The sequence below is a fragment of the Mytilus californianus genome, unplaced genomic scaffold (assembly GCF_021869535.1).
Source record: "Mytilus californianus isolate M0D057914Y unplaced genomic scaffold, xbMytCali1.0.p SCAF_10, whole genome shotgun sequence".
NCBI lineage: Eukaryota > Metazoa > Mollusca > Bivalvia > Mytilida > Mytilidae > Mytilus > Mytilus californianus.
In genome coordinates this window covers 58,693,878-58,719,659 of record NW_026262582.1, presented here as the reverse complement: position 1 = coordinate 58,719,659, position 25,782 = coordinate 58,693,878, and the positions used below count along the sequence as shown (strand labels likewise).

At 32.9% G+C, this 25,782-nt stretch overlaps 1 protein-coding gene across 1 annotated transcript in view; it reads left to right on the top strand.

Annotated features, from left to right (window-relative positions):
- LOC127718886 (frizzled-5-like) overlaps nt 1-10,542 on the top strand; it is a 56,920-nt gene extending 46,378 nt beyond the window's left edge. The window contains exon 4 of the mRNA XM_052224950.1: nt 3,932-10,542. Coding sequence (XP_052080910.1) covers nt 4,603-6,399 — 1,797 coding nt within the window. The 5' untranslated portion in view covers nt 3,932-4,602 and the 3' untranslated portion in view covers nt 6,400-10,542. The remainder of the gene's footprint in view (nt 1-3,931) is intronic.
- The last annotated feature ends 15,240 nt before the right edge of the window (nt 10,543-25,782 follow it).

Genomic DNA, 25,782 nt, shown 5'->3' with positions numbered 1-25,782 from the left:
GTAAAACTTTGAATATTTAGTTCTGTAGCTTGTACGGCCCGTGTACTAAATTTTGTCCCATAGTTTTTAAAGCCACGATTCTTTCTCTGTTTGTGGGGGGGTGGGGGGTACAATGTTTATACACCAAGCGATGAAAATGAAGAAGGGTAATTACCAATAACCATATTTTCAGGTGAGGGTGCAAATAAAAAAAATCACTATCGTGTCTAGTGTGTAAAATGTGGTCTTGTCGGTGTATTGGGTTGATTTTACCGTTTAAGCATATTTGAAAATTGTGTGAACATCAATATTTTTCTCCGATTTTTTAACCAGACGTTTTTCACAGTAACCGTTCAAACTGTAAAATACCCACCATGATTAACCCTTTAATTAGCTTCCCTAAAGGGTATTGACAGAATTTGTGAAAAACATGAATTTTAATTAACCGCTGTTTATCAAACCCCTGTTGTTTTACGTTATTTATTTGCCTATTTTGCGTGTCAGAACATGTCATCATATATGCTTTGGCAAGAACACCACTAATTCGTTTAAATATGAGTACTCTAAAGTGCAATGTAAGTAGCCACTATTTTCTTATACTTGTCAAGACATTAATAAGCCTCTAATCCAGGAATAACAAAAATTTTCAGAAATTCAGTTTATGTAGTATTGAAACTAAATAATCAGACAAAGAAAAACTGTGGATCATATCTTTTAATATGATAGTTTATGTGCTAAGCTGCACTGAATCAAAGACGTATTTTTATTTATTTTTAATTTATTTTGCAATTTGCTTGGAACTTGCACTGTTATTGCAATTGAGCGCGGAACTAACTGCGAAGATGAGGGAGGAGTGTATGTAATTGTTTATCGGCATGAGTATTCGCTTCCTATATATATATATATATATATAAACGTTATTGGTTTTGCTCATTGGTGAAGGATATACGGTAACATGTACTTCACATCTTTATTCTTTGGTCTTTGTGGATAGTTGTCTTTTTGGCAATCTCCCTATTTTCAGATAAATCATTAGCTCTTTATATGTAGTCTGTTGTTAACTACACTTCGGACCCGGTCACCCTATTTTTGTAGTGACAGTAAACATCGTTCCCCTTTTCCTGTATGCATTTTACAGGGTGCGGATTGCAAAAATGGCAATTGGACGTAAACTATCAGTTATCAGTTAATTAATGTTTGATAGAATTAAATGTTCACACACTTTGATTTGGTCTGAAGATTAGTTGGTGACTTCCTTAACATCCAATTGCAAATACTACACTATTAACAAGGACTATCATATATAAGTACTAGTGTGACTATGCTATTATCATGGAGTGCTTTGTGCTAGACTGACTTTTTAACGCATTAGATCACTACATAACAGTCTGCAGAAAGATTTCTCATCCTATCCGGATACGTTGTTCCAAAACGGCGACAACCCATGAGGGTCTTACACGGTCGGCAAAACGAGACGAACAGGTATAGCTTTTATTCCTAAATGCTCGTGTAAAATCTCCTTTTATTCATATTAAGAACAAACAGCAAACAACCTCTGTAAAAGAACTCAAGGCGAGTGGGTCACTTTGAGAATGCTCAGTGAGGCGGTTCTGGCATTGAGAAGTATTTAAGAGACCACTGGTGCGGTTGGGGCGATAAAATACACAAGACACTACCGGGGCGGGGAGGCGATAAAAATACTTATGAGACCACCGGGACGGGAGAGGCGATTAAAATACTTATGAGACCATCGGGACGGGAGAGGCGATAAAAATAATTATGAGACCATCGGGACGGGGGAAGCGATAAAAATTCTTATGAGACCACCGGGACGGAGGAAGCGATAAAATACGACATGGTTGGGGTGTTTAGAAATACGACACGTAGATTTTTTACAGGGATACAAATTTGTTGTTAGATTCGGAGTACAATCGCTTAACATTCTTGAGAGTTGCACTGCTTACCCTTCCGGAGTACCTGAGTTAATTCCGCTTATTTTTCTTTTGTTTTTCTGGTAGGGGTCGTGTTGTCCAATCTTTAGTTTTATAAGTAGTGTTTTGTGGACTATTGATAGTCTGTTTGCCTTTTTCTTTCTTTAACGAGAATGTTTTTTCGTCTGATGGTTATTGGTTGTCCCCTTTTTGGTATATCTTGTCCCTTTGTCAGCATTGCATTTTTTTTAACATACATATGTTATTTAGATTGTAAATACGACTAACGGAGACAAAATCAATGACAGCTAATAAGATCTTGTCATAAAATTGCAGAGTCATGTCCATATACAAGAAACACGAATTATACAAATTATTGGACAGGTTATTCAACCAATGTTTATCACGATTAATGTAAAAGCTATGTCATTACTGCAAAAAAGAATTATTATTTAGCCTGTCAAAAGTTTTTTTGGTTGTTTTTCGGGTGTCAATTTCTGAAAAGGACACTGTGATCGATTTCTTAAGGGCAGGGCTGTGATACTTACCAGTGGTATTTACTGAGAACGGACATTAATCATTTACTGGTGTCAAAATTACCAGTCTATGAACAGTCATTTATAAGACATACGTTCTTATGTAAGAAATAATTATAGGGGGATTCTAGTTTACTGTGTTACAGAAATATTATGTATTTTTATGGGAAGCGGATTGATCCGTGATGTGTAATTTTCTCAGTGTGATTTGGTCATTCTGTTCGGAATGTTTCAAATTTAATTAATAGATTTTTATCGCCGTAATTAGACTTTGTTGTTCACATTTCCCTGTCATAATGAACGCATAGAAATGTCGCTAAATTCTTACCCACTTGAAAAATCTGCGATTTTGTCAAACAATAAAAGGGATTTCCACACAGTTGAATTTAATAAAGATATCCTGCAGCGTGCCGTCTAGAGAACACTAATTGTTTTGTTCAAATTTTGTCCAATTAGAGTAAAAAAATAAAATCCTTCTGTCCACGAGAAAAAAAATCAGCGGTCACGTATAGACAGTAGCTATGGGAAATCTGCTCATTAGTTTCAAATATTTAACCTTTCACCACGCCATAAAATCACACGCATATTCATATTTACACTTGTCTTATAAATTTATTTTATTGTTTTTATTTCTAATAATTAATTTGGTTACATTCATTGCACAGATGTGTCTTAATTTCATTTATTTGGAGCAGACACATATAATACAATTTTATTACATGTCTCTCTTAGGAGAGAGAAAAAGTGTTGAATTGAAAATTAGACAGAATGAAATAATATTTACAAGATGCAAGCAGTGACTATTGTGCAAACGATAGAGAACAAAAGCATAAGAAAAACCAAGTTTAGCTTTATATAATCTTTAAGGTTCATAACCAGAAGAAAATTGTGAATCAATTCTATTAATTTATATGTGCAAATTCGTCCACATTTGTCTGTTTCAATCAATCTCTTATAACACATTTTGGCATATAATTTTATATAAAGTCTTGGAGTCCTGTAAAAATAATTATGATGTTTAAAATTATTAACATTTTTTTAATTACTATTTGTGCACAGAGTGGTTTCATTGGTCACAATTACGATCCAGTAAAACAAAAGAGTTATCAGATAATACCTCAAGTTATAGAAAAAAAAAAATTATTTTGAATATGTTGCACGTTAAAGTATGTTAAAACGGTATCAGAATTAAAATACGAAAACGCATAATACACGTTGCTCGTTTATTTAATAAAGATAATAAATAGTTAAATGATTTTGTTTTTTTTTAATATTTATTTCATCATATAATTTGAATATGCATTGTATGTAAATTATCATGATACAGGCCCATAATTAGTTATGTAAATTAGTAGTAAGCTACTAGTTTTAAACCTTTTTAAGCTTTTATTACAATTTTACAAGTTTATAACTACTATCAACTTTGCCTCATTAAAGAAACTGTTTTATTTTATTATATTATTAACTTGTTATTTATTTTCACAGGTAATATGATCTACGACTTTATCATTGACAAAGATTGACGAAAAAATAACCAAAGGGCTTTTGATAGAAATCTTTCGTTTATTCATAATCCAGTGGGCGGAGTTTGTATTGAATGACACTTGTTCAACACGCATATCCGATTGGACAATTTTGTTGTGATTGACATACTTCGTGTCAACTTATGTTGAAAATAATTCATATTTCTACCGACTATAAACCAAAGATTAAGCGATAAAGTCATCAAATCTTGATTGCGATATGACATGCTTGGAAGGACTTGTTTAGAACAAATTGAAGTTTTGACATAAGCTATTAAGGTGGTATTTAAAAAAACAGAACCAAACCTCGCCTTGGGATTTAAAATTGAAATAACCGAACAACAATATATACAGAATTTAAACACTTTATGTTTTCGATTTAAATGCATCTTAGTGTACCGAGCTGTTTGGACTTAATTCTCATGGAACATTTTAATATATAAGAGGATTTTGTTTACGGCGTTTCAAATAAACTGAAAAGAATTAGAACTCAACTCAACGGAAAACTTCCACAACGAATTAAAAGTGTATGTATGGATTTTTCATAACAATTTTTCGGTGTAATAATATTTTTTATTTTCTTAAATGAATATTAATATTCAAATGTCAGCTGTAAACTGATTGACTCGTGTAATGAACATGGAGAAAAACAGCGTCCTGAGGCCACCCAGTAGTTTTTGTGTATTTCTATGTGTACTATTTATATTTTGGATTAATTTTGTGACATCTAGTGGAATTGACGATGAACGAAAATGTCAAGAAATAACTATTCCAATGTGCAAAGGGATCGGATATAATCTAACTCACTTTCCGAATCAGTTCAACCACGAAACACAAGAAGAAGCCGGATTAGAGGTCCACCAGTTTTGGCCCCTGGTAGAGATACAATGTTCACCCGATTTAAAGCTGTTTCTGTGTAGCATGTATGCCCCTCTATGCATCCCAAACTACAAGAAGCCGTTACCAGCATGTCGGTCTGTATGCGAGCGGGCGAAGGCAGGATGTGCACCACTTATGGCTCAGTACGGATTCGCATGGCCTGAAAGAATGAACTGCGATAAGCTCCCAGTATATGGTGAAAAAGATCAACTTTGTATGGATGTTAACCAAACCGATCGTTCGACTCCCCTCCCTCCGCGTACGCAGCAACCATTCCGCCCGGGTCAAGGAGGAAAACGCCCCGGCTCTAAAGTGAATCCAGGAATAAAACAGAATCTTAACAAAAATACAGAAACTTCTGATCCAGAATTTCCAAATTTTGGAATAGATCATTTAAATATTCCTAGACTTCCAAATCAATGTAAAAAGAAATGTGGATGTAACATGGTTCAATTGGACGATTCAAGTGAACTGTATGGCAAAGTTAAAACAGGAGGGTTTCCGAACTGCGCTATGAACTGTACGAGTCCGTACTTAACACCCGATGAAGTTACGTTCACGACGTTCTGGATTGGCTTATGGTCCGTTTTATGCTGCGTGTCAACTGCCATGACGATTCTAACCTTTTGTGTTGACATGCAGCGCTTTAAATATCCCGAACGGCCGATTATATTCCTCAGCGCTTGTTATTTTATGGTCAGCATCGGCTATATTATACGCATGGCGGTAGGACATTCTGCTGTTGCCTGTGACGGCAAAATGATTCGATACGAAACCACTGGACCGGCATTGTGTACTGTTGTGTTTCTACTGCTATATTTCTTTGGAATGGCGTCATCAATATGGTGGGTAATTCTTTCTTTAACTTGGTTCTTGTCAGCGGGATTAAAATGGGGACAAGAAGCTATTGCCAGCTACTCTCAATATTTTCATCTTGCCGCCTGGCTCATTCCATCAATAAAGTCGATTGTCGTTCTTGCGATGTCGTCTGTTGATGGCGATCCTGTCGCCGGAATTTGTTACGTTGGTAACCAGAGTGTAGACAATTTGAGGGCATTTGTTCTAGCCCCTCTTTTCGTTTATCTTATTTTAGGGACTTCATTCCTATTGGCAGGATTTGTTTCCTTGTTTCGAATTAGGAGTGTAATAAAAAGACAAGGACAGGGTAAAATTGACAAATTAGAACGCCTCATGATCAGGATTGGCGTTTTTACCGTGTTATACACTGTTCCCGCTACAATTGTAATTGCGTGCTACTTTTACGAACAACATTTGAAAGACAAATGGGAGAAATCATTAAACTGTTCGTGTCAATTCGGTGAATACTCACCAGACTATTCAGTATTCATGTTAAAATACTTTATGTGCTTAGTTGTCGGAATCACTTCCGGTTTCTGGATATGGACTGGAAAGACAGTGGATTCGTGGAAGAAATTCTTTGGAAAATACTTTTGTTGTAAAAAAGCAGACGATAGTTTTCATTCAAGACATACGAAACTGTCAAATCAGTCGTATCCTGGAGTTAAACCGCATCCATTAAGTCAGGTTTAATTTCGTTAGCATATTTTATTGAAAATTATAATAGTTCTGAGATAAATTATCTCCAAGACCTTACATCAGCTGCAGTTTAAGAGCGCCAGTATATCGGGTGCTTCTTCTTTCAGATAGAACTAACCCATACAGAAAATGTTCAGAAACTGAAACAAATTTGTAGAGGACAGTTCTTGAGACCTTTTGGTATTAGGCTGGATCGTCATGTGTTATTATTTACATTGTACATTATTTTGTGAATTTACGTTGCTATTTATTTTTAGACAATTTTCAGGAGAAAGTTAATTCGATTTTTTACATATTACAAACTACTTTTTTATACGAAAGTTTGCGTTTTTCTAATTTCCCCTTTGTTTATGTTTAAATGAAAAATAACCAATATTGAATTCAATGTTATCCTTTTGTAAATTAATTACAAAACGGATGTTTGCACGTCATGTTTGCAAAAAGATTTTAAGAGGTCAAATAGACCACTATTGGACTTTGGTTTGTTAATTAAATACTGGACTACAAACGTTGACTTTCATTATAAACAGTGACCAAAGAATCTTTAAACATTTCATTCTGTCGAAAAATTTGATATTTATGGAGTTCTTATTGATTATTTTTTTAATTATTGTTCATAATTAATTCGTATATAATACTCAAAACTTGAAGGTAAATTTACAAATACTCCATTTTCACTGATAAAATACTTAGTGAAATTAATTTTACTTCAATTATGTGCAGAAAAAAATAGAAAGCACAAAAGATCATGGATGTTTGGTAAGGGAAATTAAATGGCCAAAGATGATTTTGCTAGGAAAACATAAGTTAAGATAACATTACACATGCACCTATTTGTGAATTAAACGGATAAAGAAGTATTCCATTAATTAACATTAACTACTGTAATGTTTGCTACTGAACAACAAATCACTTTAGCCCATGTAATTTACTTCTATGGTGCTGTTCATTTAGCATTTAGAAATATACATACATACATTTATAAGTATTATGGATATAACATGTAATATATATTGGCATGTTTTGTTTTGTAGTTTCATTAACGTTTCATAAATTTACATACATTTTGTAAGTTATTAGGAAGGAGGCTTACAGTAATTTATAATGACATTGTATAATTATCTAGTTTCCTGGGATTTATTTTATTTATTATTTATTCTTTTTTTATTGGGGGGGGGGGGGGGGGGGGGGGTATATAAGAAATTTAGACAAAATTTCGTTCATTTGGTTTCGTGTTTTTAAATATTTGTGGTAAGATCTGTTATGTCATCTTTTCAAATAATACAATACAATTTAAAAAATGAAAGAAAACGATTTATGAACTCAGAAAAACTTTGACCCCATCTGCACTGAGTGCACATGTGTCAGTGATGTAAAATTCTATCTCCTTTTTTAATTGATAGTTCTAATTGTGATCGAAAATATCAGAAAATTACACAAAAAACCTTTTGTCCTCTTCAAAATGAATTAAACTTTAAATATTTACATAACCAAATGTAGGAGTTTTTTAGCTGAAAAGATATATTTAATCAATTCACCGTGGCATGGCGAGGCTAGTATTAAAATTGGATAAATTCACACAGAATTAATTATTAGGAACCAGAGAAACTGACATTTTTTTGTTGAGTTTTATCGATGGGCGATTTATGTTAGCAAATGGATTATATTGTTGGGTATTGGAAAGTTTTTTGCACTGAAATGCATTTCGATTTTTATTCAGAAAGGCAGTGACTACAATTTAACTATGGGTCAATGAGATGAACAAATCAATGTGTATGTCAGAAGAATGTATTTTTTTTTTTTAAATATACAGGTTTATCAAAATTACATTATATACATGTATGTAACCTTATTCATTAAAAAGATAAAATCAGTTAAATTATGAGTGAAACCTCCATATATTCATACTGTAGTTTGCAATTGTCATAGCTGTTTGAATGTTACACGTAAACCATGGTAGATTATATATTCTATATTACTTTCATGGTTAAAATAAAAAGAAACTGTCATGAATGTGCATGAACTATTTGTCACTGAACGCTAAGAAAACAAAATATCTGTATCTTACACCAATAGAAGAGCAGTACCTTTATTATCCTGAACCTTTAAACTTTTTTGTTGAAAAATATTAAATTAGAATTATTTTTTTTAAATGAGTTTCTGTTATTTAATAGAGCGAACAAGGGAAAATCCCAAACTCGGGGAAACAATACCGATTTTATGCATTTTTTTGTCATTAGCTGTGTAATTTATACGTTCACACATATCAGATATAGGTTTTCCTAACAACGATTTACAAACAATGTGATAGAATATACAAAGGTTTATTTTTCTGGAAATTTGTATTTTTCATGAATCATTGTTTAATTCTTGAAGCAAAAACCAAAGATTTCATAAAGAAAAAAATGTATTTTTAATCATTACTTTTTGTTTATTAACCCTATTGTAAATGGGAAGTTTGTATGTGTATTTAAAGGACAAATACATTTATTTTCAAAAGTAGTACATGTAGCAAGGAGCTTCTTTTAAAAGAGGGACAATTTAACATAAATTATCATTAAATTTTATCAAAATTTTCAGAACTTTTACACTTTTTTTTTCAAAGAGACTTTTACATTTGTCTTTTAGTAGTTATTCAGAGTGGGATAAATGTATTTGTATTGCATGCATGTAAAATATGACATGTTTTATTATATTTTCCATAAAATCAGAAGGAACTGTTTATCTACGTTTTTTGTTGTTGAGCAGTGGTACTTATATAATTACATGTATATATAAACTTTACCAATACTAGAACAAAAATAGTTAAACTGGGTTCTATTTTGTGGTGATAATTTGTATATAATATTATACACGTAAAGAAAGTGATGTATTTTCTGTTATTTTCGTTGACAATCAAAGATTTTTGTTTGTTATCCAATGGTGCTACAAGAAAAATATTGCATGTACATTTCATATGCCATAATTGTTTATGAAATGTGATCTTTTGTCTGAACTCATTTAACCCTCCAATGTATCCTTGTTGAACTTAAACTGTTTTAAATAGAATTGACCTTTCCTTATTCTCTGTTTGTTCCTTTATACAAATAAATGTGATTTTCGTGCTTAACTTTTAAATTACAATTATTTATTTGATAAGTTAGATAAACGTTTTTTTTTTAAGTAAACTCTGATATACTTTATACAAATCATATTATATTTTGCTTCTTAATTTTGAGCGAAACCTCGGTCAGCTGAAAAAATGGGGATTGACAATTATATAAGTTTTTTTTTATTTAAGTTAGGATGGAACTCTCCCTTTTCAAAACGGGCCCCATAAAGAACATTTTTACACCATCTCTGGATCCGGTCCTGCCTTTCCAGACCGAGCATGAATATAAATAGAAATTTATGTATTTATGATCAAAGTTAAAGTTATCGTAAGAGGTATTAGAGAACCTATAAGCAGATTGTTATTATTTCTTTGTTTTAATACAGCTTAAGATTAAAACCGTGTAACTTTTAGCAGTTATTATGATTTATCAGAGTGGGATAACATGTATTTATATTACATGTACAGACAGGAAAACACTAAGTGATTGATAATTGCAGACCTTTGAAGTGACCGGACACCAGCTTTCATAAAAGTCAAAAACCTTTTTCTGGTCGGATTTTTATCAAACATGTATTTTTTCTCTCCGGAAATTTTGTTTTTTCAAGATTATAATGTAAAAAACAAATTTTCTAGATGATTAATCTTATTACAAGCAACATGAAAAACATTTTTTTTTTCATTTTTAAAGTTCTTTTTCCACTGTTGATTGACAATTGAATCTAGATTTTTGTACACAAATCAATAGGGGTTAGATTTAACTCAATTGGCAATTAATTCTTGGGAATTTTTCAGACAAAAGATCATATGATATTATTATGTAAAATTATTTTGTTTTGTATATATTATTGTTTTTTCGTGTATACACTATAGTTTTGTCATGTATACACAATAGATTTTGTGCATGTTTTGTTTTGTGTACAAAAGACAGAATCTATAATTTGCTTTTCTCCCGAGTTTAAGAAACGGGTCTGTAAATGTTTATTATTTATGTATACTGACAGCAAAGTCAGAATTATGAGAAAAATACAAAAATCAAACCATTATTTATTTGTTTTTGTTATACAGAAATGAAAAAAAAGTATATTTGAATAAAAGTAGGTGTAGTGATACGTCAATGAGACATCACTGCAAAAGAGAGGCGAAAGTTCCCGATGGGAGATTCAAACTCATAAGTTGAAAATAAACTGACAACGCCATAATGAAAAAAGAGAAAGACAAAAAGACAAACAACAGTATACAAAACACAACATAGAAAAACTAAAGACTGAGCAACACGAACTCCATTAAAGTAAAGTAAACCAAAAATACTTCAACAGTAAGGTTGTCAACGAAAGACAAGTGTCTTTACCATTTGCCAATATTTAAATCGCACCACGTCTGTACAAAATAAAAATAAGGATATGTGGTATGATTATCAATGAGTCAACTATTCACCACGCAAAGCACAATAAATTAGGATCATTCTTCAACAATGCACCTTTAGTAAGCTATAACAGTGCCTGCTTGACAAAATGTGAAAAATATCCAAAAGATAAAACCAACGACCTAATTTATGCTTCAACAATAAACGAAAAACAAATATGGCAAACAGCAACCATCGACTACCACCGAATAACAGGCTCCTGACATGGGACAGACACATAAAGAATGTGGCTGAGTTAAACATGTTTGTGAGGGCTCAACCGTCCCCTGTGCTGGGACAGGGATGTAGCAGCACATCATAAGAAATCACTGAAAAATCAGTTGTAAAGAGCATGACTCGTCAGATTTTTTGATTAAACAAAGTCTACAACATATCTGATATTAAACCAACGTACAAATCACCAAGACATAAACAAAGACAATATCTTACGAGGTCACAATAACTTGACGCGAGGTTTAGCAGGTCTCATTGATGTAAACCCATAATTCCTTTTAAGCTCGCCTGGCCAAAGGGTTTTTGAACTGTTTAGGCCACGTGGCGTTCGTCGTTGTATTTCGGTTTAACATTTCACATTTTAAGAACTGATTGACTTAAACCGAACATTGCAGAAATATTCCTTACCCGTATTTACATGTTTATGCCGATTGGTTAACACACATGGTGGTCTTTACTTATTCTCAAATTTATTCCGACATAAACGAAAAAACTTACGGTCTGATTTATGTATAAGATATACAACAACAAACGACAACCACTGAATTACAGGCTGCTCATCTATTATTTAAAAAAAAAGTTGCACTAAAACCTAAAGTAATTAGATACTTATTTATTGTTTAAAACAAATATAGTGAAATCAAATTGAACCGAAAAATTCATCAGAAGGTATTAACTTTAGTTGTTTCTTTCGTTTTACAAGGCTCAAGCAGGCCAACATTTTAGGATGAATACTAGCGATTCATGCTCATGTGAGCCTGTAGTTATATCTGAAAGATAAACGAATTCCTTTTGGCATTTGATATTTCATTTCAACGCAATTCTTCAAAAGCCACTATCAATACAGAGCACTAGAACTTTTCGTTTATATCCCATACTTATACGGGAAGTTATTTTGAAGTCATTTTAGTAATGAATTGTTGCAGTATTTTGCATTTTAATTATAAATCCGGAGATAATACTGTAGATGTAACCATGGTAACAAAGAAAACCATCCCAACATAACAATGTAAAAGCAGACCATAGGGAAAATGAGATATGGCCCTCAGCACTGAGACGAACAAAGAGAAGTAGGGGTATACGCTAACGAGACAGCAAGGTTACGACACACAATAAAAAAAACTGTCTACAGGTCACAATAAGGACTTAAACAATAGACAAGTGTCTATATAAAAATGTCAATCACTCAATCGTTCAGAGTCAAGAAAGGTTGAGAAAAAAATGAAACAGAAACTGTCAAAGATCTCTGTCATCAACCCAAATTATGTAAATGACAAATGAGATCCATAAAACTAATACAATTATTGGTGCGGATCCAGATCTCAAACCTCTCAGTTATAACCTCAATTATAGAAATAACAAAATGTATATTTTACTGCAACATAGAAAATAGATAAATAAAGAAGAAAAAACAAATAGATTAATAAACATTAACCGAAAGCAAACTGAAAGAAGTTAGATAATTACTTATCATGTGCAGAACGTTGATACGACTTCTTTTGGCAGTTTGCAGGGTGCTGATTAGGCTTTATTTGACAGTTTACAGGACGTTGATAAGGCTTCTTTTGACAGTGTAAAAAATGTTGATAAGGTTTCTTGGACAGTGAGTAGGACGTTGAAAAGGTTTCTTGGACAGTGAGTAGGACGTTGATAAGGCTTCTTTTGACAGTGAACAGGACGTTGATCAGGCTTCCTTTGACAGCTTTGACAGCTTGCAGGACGTTTATAAGGCTTTCTTTGGCAGTTCACAGGACGTTAATAAGGTTTCCTTTGACAGTTTGAAGGATGTTGATAGGACTTCCAGTAACATTGTGGAGAATGTTGATAAAGTTTCCTTGGACAGTGAGTAGGACGTTGATAAGGATTTATTTGACAGTTTGCAGGACGTTGATAAGGTTTCCTTTGACAGTTTGAAAGATGTTGATTAGGCTTCATTTTACAGTTTACAGGACGATGATAACTTTCCTTTGACAGTTTGCAGGACGTTCATAAGGCTACATTTGACAGTTTACAAGAGTTGATAAGGCTTCCTTTGCAGGACGTTGTTAAGGCTTACTTTGAAACTGTGCTGGACGTTGATAAGGCTTCTTTTGGTAGTAAACAGGACGATGATAACTTTCCTTTGACAGTTTGCAGGACGTTCATAAGGCTACATTTGACAGTTTACAAGAGTTGATAAGGCTTCCTTTGAAAGTTTGCAGGACGTTGTTAAGGCTTACTTTGAAACTGTGCTGGACGTTGATAAGGCTTCTTTTGGCAGTAAACAGGACGTTGATAAGGCTTTCTTTGACTGCTTTGACAGTTTGCAGGACTTTTATAAGGTTTCCTTTGACAGTGTGCAGGGCGATGATAAGGATTCATTTGACAGTTTGCAGGCTTTTGATGAGGCTTCCTTTGACGGTGAAGATGATTAAGCTTCCTTTGACAGTTTACAGGACGTTAATAAGGCTTCCTATGACATTTTGCAAGATGTTGATAAGGTGGTTTCCGGGTGCTAAGTCAAATACTGCACAAGGAATTGAAACTATACTTGGGTATATGGTCACAAATAATAAGAGGAAGATTTTTTTTTGGTTTTGAGATCACTGCATTCAAAGTCAAGGGCATTATGTATTACCATATTTGAGACCCAAATAATGCCAATGCTAAATAAAAGGTAAAAGTTCGAGTCAGCCTTTCCCCGTCCATTTAAAAAAAAAATAAATATCTCGAAAAGGAGTTCCATAATATTTTTAGCTTATTTTGTTCCTTAACAAAATTAATGCTCTTCAGATTTATATTACCAATTTAACATTCCATATGTTTAACATTTTACCTGACTGCATCCGTAAAGTCCGTAAAACATACGATATGATCTGTTGTAAATTGGTTAACTTTAAATAATATTATATGCGCAGTGTGAAATTTCAACATGCATTTGACAGACAGCTTGGTATAATAGGTTTTTACCAAAAATATAAGACCACACCCACCACCATCATCCGACTCCTTAACAAATGCATATACATGTACAAAGGCATACAACCACGAAACAACGCACGACCCAGATAGCCTAACCTGGTACAGGTACACCTTCATAGCAACAGTCATATTGTCAGGCAAATCGAATAGAGTACTAGTGTACTAAAAATGTTGATAATAACATGAACTTCTAGTTGTGTTAAGGTCACTCTCAGGGGAATCCAATTTTTAAAAGGTGTTACTATCCATCGAGTCGAATCAAAGTTCAACTTAGAATTTGAGTTCTTACGCTTGCCGTTTCTCTATTTTTTAGCTACTCTCCATTTCGTTTTGACTGTCAACTTGATATAACTGTCTTTATTTGTACATCTGTTTTTCTCATGTGAAATCATAGCATTTTTTTCAATTATTTTATCAAATATCAAAGGGCAAAGAAAAGTGAAGACATCCGAGAGTTACCGCTAACGCGCTAACGAGGAGCAGCGTGGAGACAGTTTCCATTAAAAGAGAAAAAAACTTTACCCAACTGTTTCCTTTGAAAGAGGGAGACACACAGAAATACTATCAGACAGTTATCTTTGAAGGAGAGAAGCATATTGAAAGCTACCCGAGTTACCATTTAAAGAGAGAAGCGTAGTGAGACTACATGACAGTGATTATTGAAACAGAGCAACGTAGTGAAACTATCCGACTGTTACCATTTTTAGAGAGAAGTGGTAACAGTTGAGAAATTACCCGACAGTTACCATTGAAAGAACGATGCATAGAGAAGCTATCCGATAGTTACCATTGAAAGAGCGATGCATAGAGAAGCTATCCGATAGTTACCATTGAAAGAACGATGCATAGAGAAGCTATCCGATAGTTACCATCGAAAGAGAGATACACAGAGAAAGTATGTAGGGAGAGGACGTCACTAATGTTGTCATAACTTGAACGTGTCCAATCCCTTTTGCTACTTTTGTAAATAAAAATATGTTTAAACAAGAGAAACTACATGTACACGACAGTAATCATTGACACCGAGAAGCTTAGTAAAAGTACCTGACAGTTACCATTTGACATAGAGAAGCTTAGTAAAACTACTTGACAGTTACCATTGACCGAGAGAAGCTTAGCAAAATTACCTGACAGTTACCATTGACAGAGAAAAGCTTAGTAAAATTACCTGACAGTTACCATTGACATAGAGAAGCTTAGTAAGATTACCTGACAGTTACCATTGACATAGAGAAGCTTAGTAAAACTATCTGACAGTTATTTTGACAGAGAGAAGCTTAGTAAAATTATAGACAGTTACCATTGACAGAGAAAAGCTCAGTAAAACTACCTGACAGTAATATGTACAGAGAGAAGCTTAATAAAATTACCTGACAGTAAGCAATGACAGAGAGAAGCTTAGTAAAACTATCTGACAGTTATATTGACAGAGAAAAGCATAGTAAAACTACCTGACAGTTACCATTGAAATAGTTGAAAGAGGGCTGTGTAGAGAAAATACTTGTCATGCATTGAATGAGAGAATCGTAAAGATATCGACGATTACCATTGAAAGAGAGAATCGTAAAGATATCGACCATAATCATTAAAGAAAGAATCGTAAAGATATCGACGATTACCATTGAAAGAGAGAATTGTAAAGATATCGACGATTACCAGTAAAGAAAGAATCGTAAAAATATCGATGGTTTCATTTGAAACAGAAAAACGTAGAATTAGTGAAAAAATTCTGGTGAAAACGCTTCAAATGTTGAAACAAAATACTAGTAAATGCATTTGAGGTCTTTTAAATGGAAATAAAACAAAGATGGCGGTCGTTCTATGTTCTCTTTTGTTCTTTATCTAGATATCAAACCAATCAGTCATTACACGACCCTTTTACATTATACAAGTACCATCTGCTTTATTGCAAGTGGATTTGATTTTGGAGGAGATACCGCTAAATTATAGTTGCAATAGCCCTCTCAACATTTTCTAAAATATCTTGCATCAGAATTAATTTTGCAACTTGTGCAAGGTTATCGTTTTAACTATTTGTTGTTATTTGTAAGTAGATAGTGTATGTTTCCCCATTCGCGTAGTAATTGTTTTTTAATTGTTGCAAATGCATGATTAAAAGGCATTTAGTTGAAATAAGACAGATCTTTAATAAACAATAGTTCCTATAGACTAATTAAAAAGGCGGGAAGTTAATGATGTTTGCTAATGACAAAAAATTTGAATGGAGTAAGAAGGTTGTCTACAATTTTTTGGGATATTTAAAGGTAATTTAAGATCTCTTTTTTTGTTAACAGCTTATAGTCACATTCTCCTATTTTTAAAAACAAATGGTCCGAGTACTAATAGATACGTTAATGAGTTGTGTCATTCTACAAAACTTCTCGGATTCTATCGTTGAAAATTTGGTGCTGGTCAAAACGTTTCGTTACACCCTGGAGCTTTTCATTTTAAATACCAATAATCAAATTGTTTGAATGAATTAAAGTAGAATACATGGATTGATTGATTGATTGATTGATTGATCGATTGTTGTTTGCTCAATGTCCAGTGGCAAATATTGCATGCATATTCAGGACCAAAACAAGTTAACAATTAATGCAATAGGTAGGATATCGGTAAACAACTGTAAAATAAGGGTACGATGCATAGTTATCAGATATTTTTATTTGACACCAGCATGAGGCCCCTCTTAAGGTTTTTTCATTGGTTCTTTGATGTATAGAGAGTGGCACTGTTCCTATACACGAGATATCGGGTTAAAAATCCCCATTCCGACCAGACGTGTATGCTGCGTATTTATACATCCCACAGAAGATGATCCCATTTCTATACCTTTGGGTTTGACTCAGCTTCAACAATGGACAAATATGAATTAAAGGATTTGTGATGTTTACGTCATTGAGACACCTAAAAACTTGAAAAAAAACTTACCTGTATAGGTCATCTTACGGTCTTCAACTATTGTATTGTGTCTCATGGGCGGATACAGAGGGGTCCTTGGTTTATAACTACCGCTTTCTTCGGAAAATTTCTTTAATAACGTAAACTAGACGATAATTAGGCTAGAACCACCTTTTTTTTTATTTCAACCCTAAATTTTATTAATTCACAATTGTGTCTGTGCCATATGTTAATTCCTTATTTACAAACTAAGTCTTCAGTTTGAATAAAGATTAGGACCAGAACGTATTTAACACCATGCAGGGCTATCTCTGAAAAGCATCCTATCTCTACTGAAATTTCTATATTATATAGTATCATAGATCGATATGTGTACTCATAGATTTGTATTCACAATTTTGTTGCATTTTTTAATATTTGAAAAAAAATATAAATGCCTGAACACTTCAATATTGAAAGATTTTGGCAAAATTTGAGTATCTATCAAAAATGTGTGAGAAGGACATTCTTAATCAGAATCAAAATTCTACGGGATGATATTCTATGAAGTTCTTTCAGATAAAAAACCAAAAAATTTGTAATATTGCCCACACCAGCAATATATATATATATATATATAACACAACAAACATTTTGATTCTAAGGATAATTTTTCAAAGAATATTTAGTAGACTCTTTAATATTCGAATAAGTCGAGTAAGTACGGTTTTTTAACAACCAAGTATTACTTGACAGGACGCACGTTTAATGAAAACGTATAATCGAACACTAAGCATGCAAATGAGGTGAGAAACAATAGGATTTCAGTTTGGTTTGTTTTGTTTTTCGCAAACCTGATATGCACCAAAGTATAGGTGCAACTACATTGATACATTACACAAAGACAATCTACCATTCAAATATCGTAGATTTTGAGGAACCGCCACAGTGGCCAATGGTAACGTCCTCGTTTTAAGTACAGTATGAAATGTAAAACAAAACTTATAAGGAGGAAGAGCAAATACTGTTCGACACAAAGTCAGAATAGTAATAATATGTCCGAGTACAGTGACATGTCTTTTTGTGAATTTGAACGTCAAAAATGAAACATATATGTCATGTAAAGAGGCGGAATTTATTCATATTTCTTGCATAAACATGTTGTTGTCCATGTTATATTTCGCTCTCGACATTTAGAAGTTACCAGTCAATCCTAGATTCATAAGAAAACTCAAATAAAATCGAAAAATATTGAGGTAAATCAGACTCGGTGTAAAGTTTTATTTTTTTTAGACTTTGCTTTGTTTTAAATTTATTTTTCCTCTTGTTTCAGTTGAAATGTGAAACCATCTTTTGGATGAAAACGTATTATATGAAAACGGTTTAGTGAAATATATTCAGTAGATTCAATACTAGTAGTAGGACCAAACATGACAAAATGTGAACCAATTGAAACGAGTAAAAAAAGCACACTATATAGTACTTAATATTACTTGCTTTTTTAACAATAGATATAAGAGTATAAAAATGGCATATTGACATCTAAATATATAATAATCTAAGGACAAAATACTCCAAGGTACTAGGTATAATAAGACGACAAATAGAGACACTTAACCTGTTAAAAGTGGTGCGTGAAAACATTTTAACACATTGAACCTTGCGAAAGGAAGTTTTAAATTGTTAAACACTTCCCATTCTACAAAAACACTTATAACATTTTCACTTAATGTCAATTCCAAACCCTTCAAAAAAGTCACGTGACACTTTCATTAACTAATTTAAATAAAGTCTTATACAGAATTGTAAATTTAGCCTGTGTACACAACCGAATTCGAAATTTAATTCAAACAGATTTTGTTTAAATTTGAACAAATGTGTACAGAAAATATTAAACATAATAAAACTTTGAACATTCTGTCTGAAAATCGTTTGCACTCGTTTCAACTCGTTTTAATTCTGGTCTGAAATGCATTTCTAATTTACACTCATAAAAAGGTGGTTCAACTTCACCAAATTTTCTGTTTCAGGTTTTGAACGATTATTTTTTTCAACTATTTTCCTGCATAAAAATAAAAATATAAATAAAACTTGAATTAACGATATTGTGCTAAATGTATGAAGAACGCGGCGTTTAACCGCAACAAACAAAGTTTAAAGAAGAACTACCATATAGTGCCACATAAGCACCGAGCTTACTGTAAGGTGGAGATGTAAGGTAGTGTGGGTTATATGTCAATTAGACAGTAAACCAACTACAAAATTATCTACACGGCAAATGTCTTCCGGTTGCTCTTAGATGAAGAACAGCGATGAAACCCTATTTCTTCGATAAATTGCTTGATTCACTTCCTTGGATTGCTGTTTTGAATAAAACGTACCTTATTTTCTAGCAAAACTAAATATAATTAAAAAGGGAAGTGGGGTATACGCCGATGAGACAGCATCACAACGACAAAAAAAAACACTAAAAGATCACAAATTTTATTTAGATTTACAAATTTTACAAACTATCGCAGACCTCATATCTTTATTTCATGTACATGTATACAGAACTAGTATATAAGTAATTAATAATCATTTTGCTATCAAATGATTATTTCATATAGATATCAGATAAAATAAACGTTAGGTGTTAGCACAGATAACTCACTACAGACCTGGTTCAAGTTAAATATATACTCGACTGGCGAATCGCTGATACAGCTCACCAGGTGTCAGCACAGCTAACTCACTTCAGACCTGGTACAGTTCAATACTCGACTGGCGAAACGCTGATACAGCTCACCAGGTTGTCAGCATAGATAATTCACTACAGACCTGGTGCAAGTTATTTACTTGGCTGGCGAAATGCTGATACAGGTCACCACGTGTCAGCACAGATAACTCACTATAGACCTGGTGCAAGCTAAATACTCGACTGGCGAAATGGTGATACAGCTCACCAGATGTCAGCATAAATAACTTACTACAAACCTGGTGCAAGTTAATACTCGGCTGTCGAAACGCTATGGTCCAAGCTGCGCGACGGGCTGATGTTTGGGTTATATGTATATCTTTCACTTGACCTGTACTGTATGTTTTGTGTTGGTAAAGATACTTGAACTCTGTCACTGATTAAAGAATATTGACGCTTGATAAAATATTATCTTCATAAACAATGTAATCTCCTGTGTGGTAGTGATGTTTGCATATATCATATATACAATATAATGTACTTTGTAAGTTTGATCGCTTGTTGTTTTATTATTTTGTAGTACACATGTATGTATTCTGCCTGTAACTGCATTAAATAAATGGACCCATTGATGGCATAAACATTTTACAGGACAACTTCAATAATTCAATAAATCAGTATTATGAATTAATAAAATGCAATTGCTAAACATAAAACCAAACGGCAGAAAAATAGGGGAACAACTTGATACGGGGGTTCATTTTAGGGATGCGTATAAATCAGAATTTGTTTTGATATGTAGATGATTATGATAATGGTATATGTCTTGCACCTCAAGTTAAGTATAGATCATTACAATAACACCATAGAATCCTGGTATTTGAAAAAAAAAACACCCCTCCCCATAGACATATACAAATGCATACTTTAAATAAACTTTTGTATCTTATGACCCCGAATGAAATATAGTACACGAAGTACTAGTAAATTTACCAAATCATGATAATTAAGTTCATTTTTTTTCTCACAACACATTTCACAGCAAGGAACCGAAATGTCTACTAACGTGAATGTTGAACTATGTTGACAAAGATTTGCCGGCTTAAATGAAGATTGTCTTATTAGCCATGCTTCAACAATTTACGACAATAACATGTCAGACCCATTCCGCGTTTAGCTCTTGTAATACAATGCTTCCGCTAAATACGGTTACGCCCCTTTTATAATGCCGTTTATTTTTTAACATCTGTGACAGTACTTAGAAGAATAGGACAATAAATAAATTATTTACCGTAGTTCTGTGTAAACAGAGTACCTATAGTAGATTAAATATGTCATTTTTATTGAAGAAAAAGTTGTGAAAAGCTAAATATTTTACAAAATTAGATATTTAAAAACTCTTTGAGGGTCATAAAGTCTATATTCTTGTTTGAATTACATTTTAATTACATACCCCTTGCAACGACATTTTCATATCTATAAATGCCTAAAAACAAAATGAACCACATATTGCATTTTATTTTTTAAAGACAAATTATTTAGCATGCATATTTGGAAGAATTAATTATTATATATAAATGGGTTCTCATGAGTCACAATTTTGTAACATATTATTTCCGTTTGTATTCTCGTTTGAATTGTTTTACTTTTTTCATTTCGGGGTCTTTTATAGCTGACTATGTGGTATGGGTTTTGCTCATTGTTAAAGACCTATAGTTGTTAACTTCTATCTCATTTGGTCTCTGGTGGAGTTGTTTCTTTGGCAATCATACCACATCTTCTTATTTTTATATATATTCAACTTTCTGTACAGCATAAAATAGAGAATGGAAATGGGGAATGTGTCAAAGAGACAACAACCCGACCAAAGAGTAAGAAAACAACCGAAGGCCACCAATGGGTCTTCAACACAGCGAGAAAATCTCGCACCCGGAGGAGGACTTCAGCTAGCCCCTAAACAAAAATGTGTACTAGTTCAGTGAAAATGGACGTCATACTGAACTCCTAAACATATAAATGAATTAATTAAAATTAAAAAAACATACAAGACTAAAAAAGGCCAGAGGCTCATGACTTAGGACAGGCGCAAAAATGCGGCGGGGTTAAACATTTTAGTGAGATCTCAACCATTTCCATATACCTCTAGCCAAAATGTAGATTAAACAAACACACAGCAATACGTACAGTAAAACTCAGTTTAAAAGAAGTCCGAGTCCGATGTCAGAATAGGTAACAAAAGAAACTAAGCAAAATGACAGTGATACATAAATTAACAAAGGACTACTAGCAGTTACTGACATGTCAGCTCCAGACCTCAATTAAACTGATTGAAAGATTATGTCTTCATCATATGAAAATCAAGCAACATCCCTCCCGTTAGGGGTTTAGTATCATACCATCATAAAATATATGAGAAGAACATATAGAAAATAAAAGTATATGGAGTAAATGTACATGGGACAAAATCGCACACAATACATAGAAAACATAGAAAATTATGTTATATAGATACAATGGATAAGCGTGGATTCTTGAAAAAGAAACCATGAGCCCGGAGGGCGAATGGTTTGTTCTTCATGAATCTACGCTAATCCATTGTATCTATAACTTAAACTATTGTGTTGATTTCTTTTCAAACTTAAAGCCTTTTCTTAATTAGAAGGTATTGTAAGTGAGTTTAAATAACCATGTTATCGTGTCCAACGATGCATTGATAACTCTCAGATCACAATTAATTGGTTGACAAAACACAAATATTACACTTCTACCTTTAAAGATCTTTATATTACCAGGCATATGAATATTATCTGTTTATACAAAATAAGACATATTCGAAATTATTTCTAATAAAATTGAAAATGGAAATGGGGAACGTGTCAAAGAGACAACAACCCGACAAAAAAGCATATATAAAGTATATATAATAATAAGTATGTTATTGAAATTTTTCTAGCACTCTAGGCACATCACGATTTTCTTGCATAGGAATTTGCGAACAAACCTTTGTTAAATTATGTAGTAAAACAGATGAAATCATACTATATTTATAAAACAAAAATTGACAAATAGAATGTAATCATTTTTGTTTCAAACATGTGAAATAGCCAATAATAATAAAAAAACGGTAAAAACTCGCTATTATTACAAAAAATATCCACTATAACATGCAAAATTAGAAAAAATACAGGATAACTTAATAATTGGAACAACAGAGAGAATACAGGGATTCGAACCTAAACCGACAAATCCCTATCTTTGACTCATTGATTTTAACCATGCTAACCTCGCGGCTACCAACTCATACTATACGATTGCCTATTGTGTCTATATAAAGGTACAAGCCCTGTGTGTCCGATTAACCGATGTATATCAGATGTTCATTTAAATATATAAAATAGACATCTATAGTGTAACCCATTGGTAGCCGAGAGGTTTCGTCGATGTGTTGATGTCAGTCACACATAACAGATTTCAAGGAAGGGTTCGATTCCCAGTGAAGGCATATAAAAATTACAAAAATTAAAGGTAAGTTTTTAAATTAATTCCATTAGTGAACAGATATCAGTAAATTAGCCAATCCAAACTTAATGAAATTAGCACACAAAGGAAACAATTGAATATAATTTGGTGAGTCAATTTCAGCGGCAGATTTAGGAAGCGTTGATTCTAGAAAAAGAATCCACGGTAAATGAATAGGCTGACGTCACCACAATGGTTTAACAATGAACAATAACCCGTATCATACCAATAGCTGGTTTTAGAAGAAATGTGTTTATTTCCGATGCAAAGACCCTATGAGTGAATTAATATTAATACCAAAATATGCCATCTTTAATGACCTGACAACAGTATCGTAACTATATCCCTTCTTAAGAAGTCTGTTTAAATGTTTGGTTAGCTTTTGAGGTGAATGCCGACATTTCTGTGCTTTGTAAAGAATATTACCATAAAAGATCGGATGTGAAATACCTGAACGTATAAGATGTCTGCATGTTGATTTATATTTACGAATGATGTCTTGTACCGATGATAAAATTTAGTAAATGTTTTGACTAGTTTGTGATATCGAAAACCGTGTAATAATTTTTCAGTAATACAGAGATTTCTTTCGTTAAAATCAAATACGTTGTTACATACACGAGCGAATCGAACAAGTTGAGATATATAAACACCATAAGATGGTGACAAGGGAACGTCACCATCTAAAAATGGATAATTATCAATAGGAAATGAAAAATCATCTCTTTTATCATAAATTTTGGTATTAGCTTCCCGTTAAAGATATAGATCTAGGAAAGGGCAGTGTTCATTGTTAGTATTAGGTTTATTTAAAGTCAGTTCAGCAGGATAAATCTCTTTATTGTACATACTGAAGTCGTCATTAATGAGAGCCAATATATCATCCAAATATCTAAAAGTGTTATTAAATTTTTGTATCAGATGTTGTTTCGATGGTCTTTGCTGATTTTAGTCATAAATTGTAACTCATAACAATACAGAAACAGGTCCGCAATACGTGGTGCACAGTTAGTCCCCATTGGAATTCCGATAACTTGACGATATACGGAATCTCCATAGCGAACAAAAATGTTATCTAGCAAAAACTCAAGGGCAGTTATAGAATCAAAGCGGGTCCAATTGACATAGTTCTTTTGTTTGTTGTTACTAAAAAATGACCTAAAAGAGTTTGAACATATATATTCGCATTCTGACTTTTTAAATGCTCATTTAATTAGGTGTGTGATTTTTTTCTTAATAAGATTATGAGGCAAAATGGTATATAGGGTAGAAAAATCAAAACTTTGAACAGATTCGAAATCACCGATATAAGCATGCAATTTATCAAGTTCTTCCAACGAATTTTTGACACTCCAAAAGTAATTAATTCCACTATTTTCAAAGGCCTTATTTGGATAATTTATTACCAGGTTTTTGATTGTACCAAGTGTACTAGTAAGTAGAATATACCATTTAGTAGTGGAACAATGGCTTGAAGACGAAATAAATCTATATTTGTAAGGTGTTTTGTGCAGCTTCGGAAACCAGAACATAGTTGGAACTTTCATTGTATTTGGTTCTGCTTGTAAAGAGGTAGCTAAAAGTTTATGTTTGTTACAGATGTCATTTTCCGAAAATGGAGTCAGTTGAAATGTTGGTGAATTCGTGATTTCCTTTTGCATGACCTCAATGTAAAATTTACGTCAAACAATAATGATATTATTAGCAGCCTTATCAGCAGGGACAAAAACAAATTCCTTGACGAGTTCTTTTAGCTTATGTTTGAAACGAGAAATAGGACTATTATGGTTGTTGTTAGGAGTAAAATGTTCTTTACAATGTTGTATACGTATATCAACTATGTTCATTACTGAATTAAAAAAAGAATCTAAGGATTTCTTATCAGCTTTTCTCGTTTTATCCATTTCGAGCAGTAAGCACAGAGTGAGTCGTGGATGATGTTACGACACTCAATACAATACAATATGTATTTCCATTTACATATCATGAAGTTTAAATGATGTTACAGAAGAAAAGATTGTAGATAAGTTATCATGGTCGCTATATCACTGTAGAAACTAAAAAACTACAGCCGTTCTAACCTATAGTATAGATAGATACATTGTTCGGACTAGACAGAGGCAGCAGGTCAATCTCTAACTTTATAGATAGAATATTTTTTTTATTTATTCTCTTTTTAAGATTATCGAACGATGGTCAGTAACTGTATGTAAATGTAATAAAAATTTCGACTATTTTGTGCCTTTTTCACGAATAAGTGATTGTTCCTTTTACTGCAGTGCTGAAAAAAATACACATATAAAGGATAAAAGGAATTATCAAATACATTCGACAGTACACTGAACAGTAAACTGAACAGACAATGCACACCAACCACAAACACCAGACTCCTCCACGAAAATAGACGTACAAACAAAGACAAAAACAACGAACAACAAATGACTACAAACACAGTGTGGTTAATTTCAACCGGTTTTACGCTGGTGCGCAAAAACCCTCCCCTTTGCCTCTCTTAATCATTTGACGTAAAAGTAGTAGTAAAACACATAACTAAAACTTCAAAACAATGAAACAATTTTCATAGTTCTCTTTTGCATTGCTCGCAAGCGA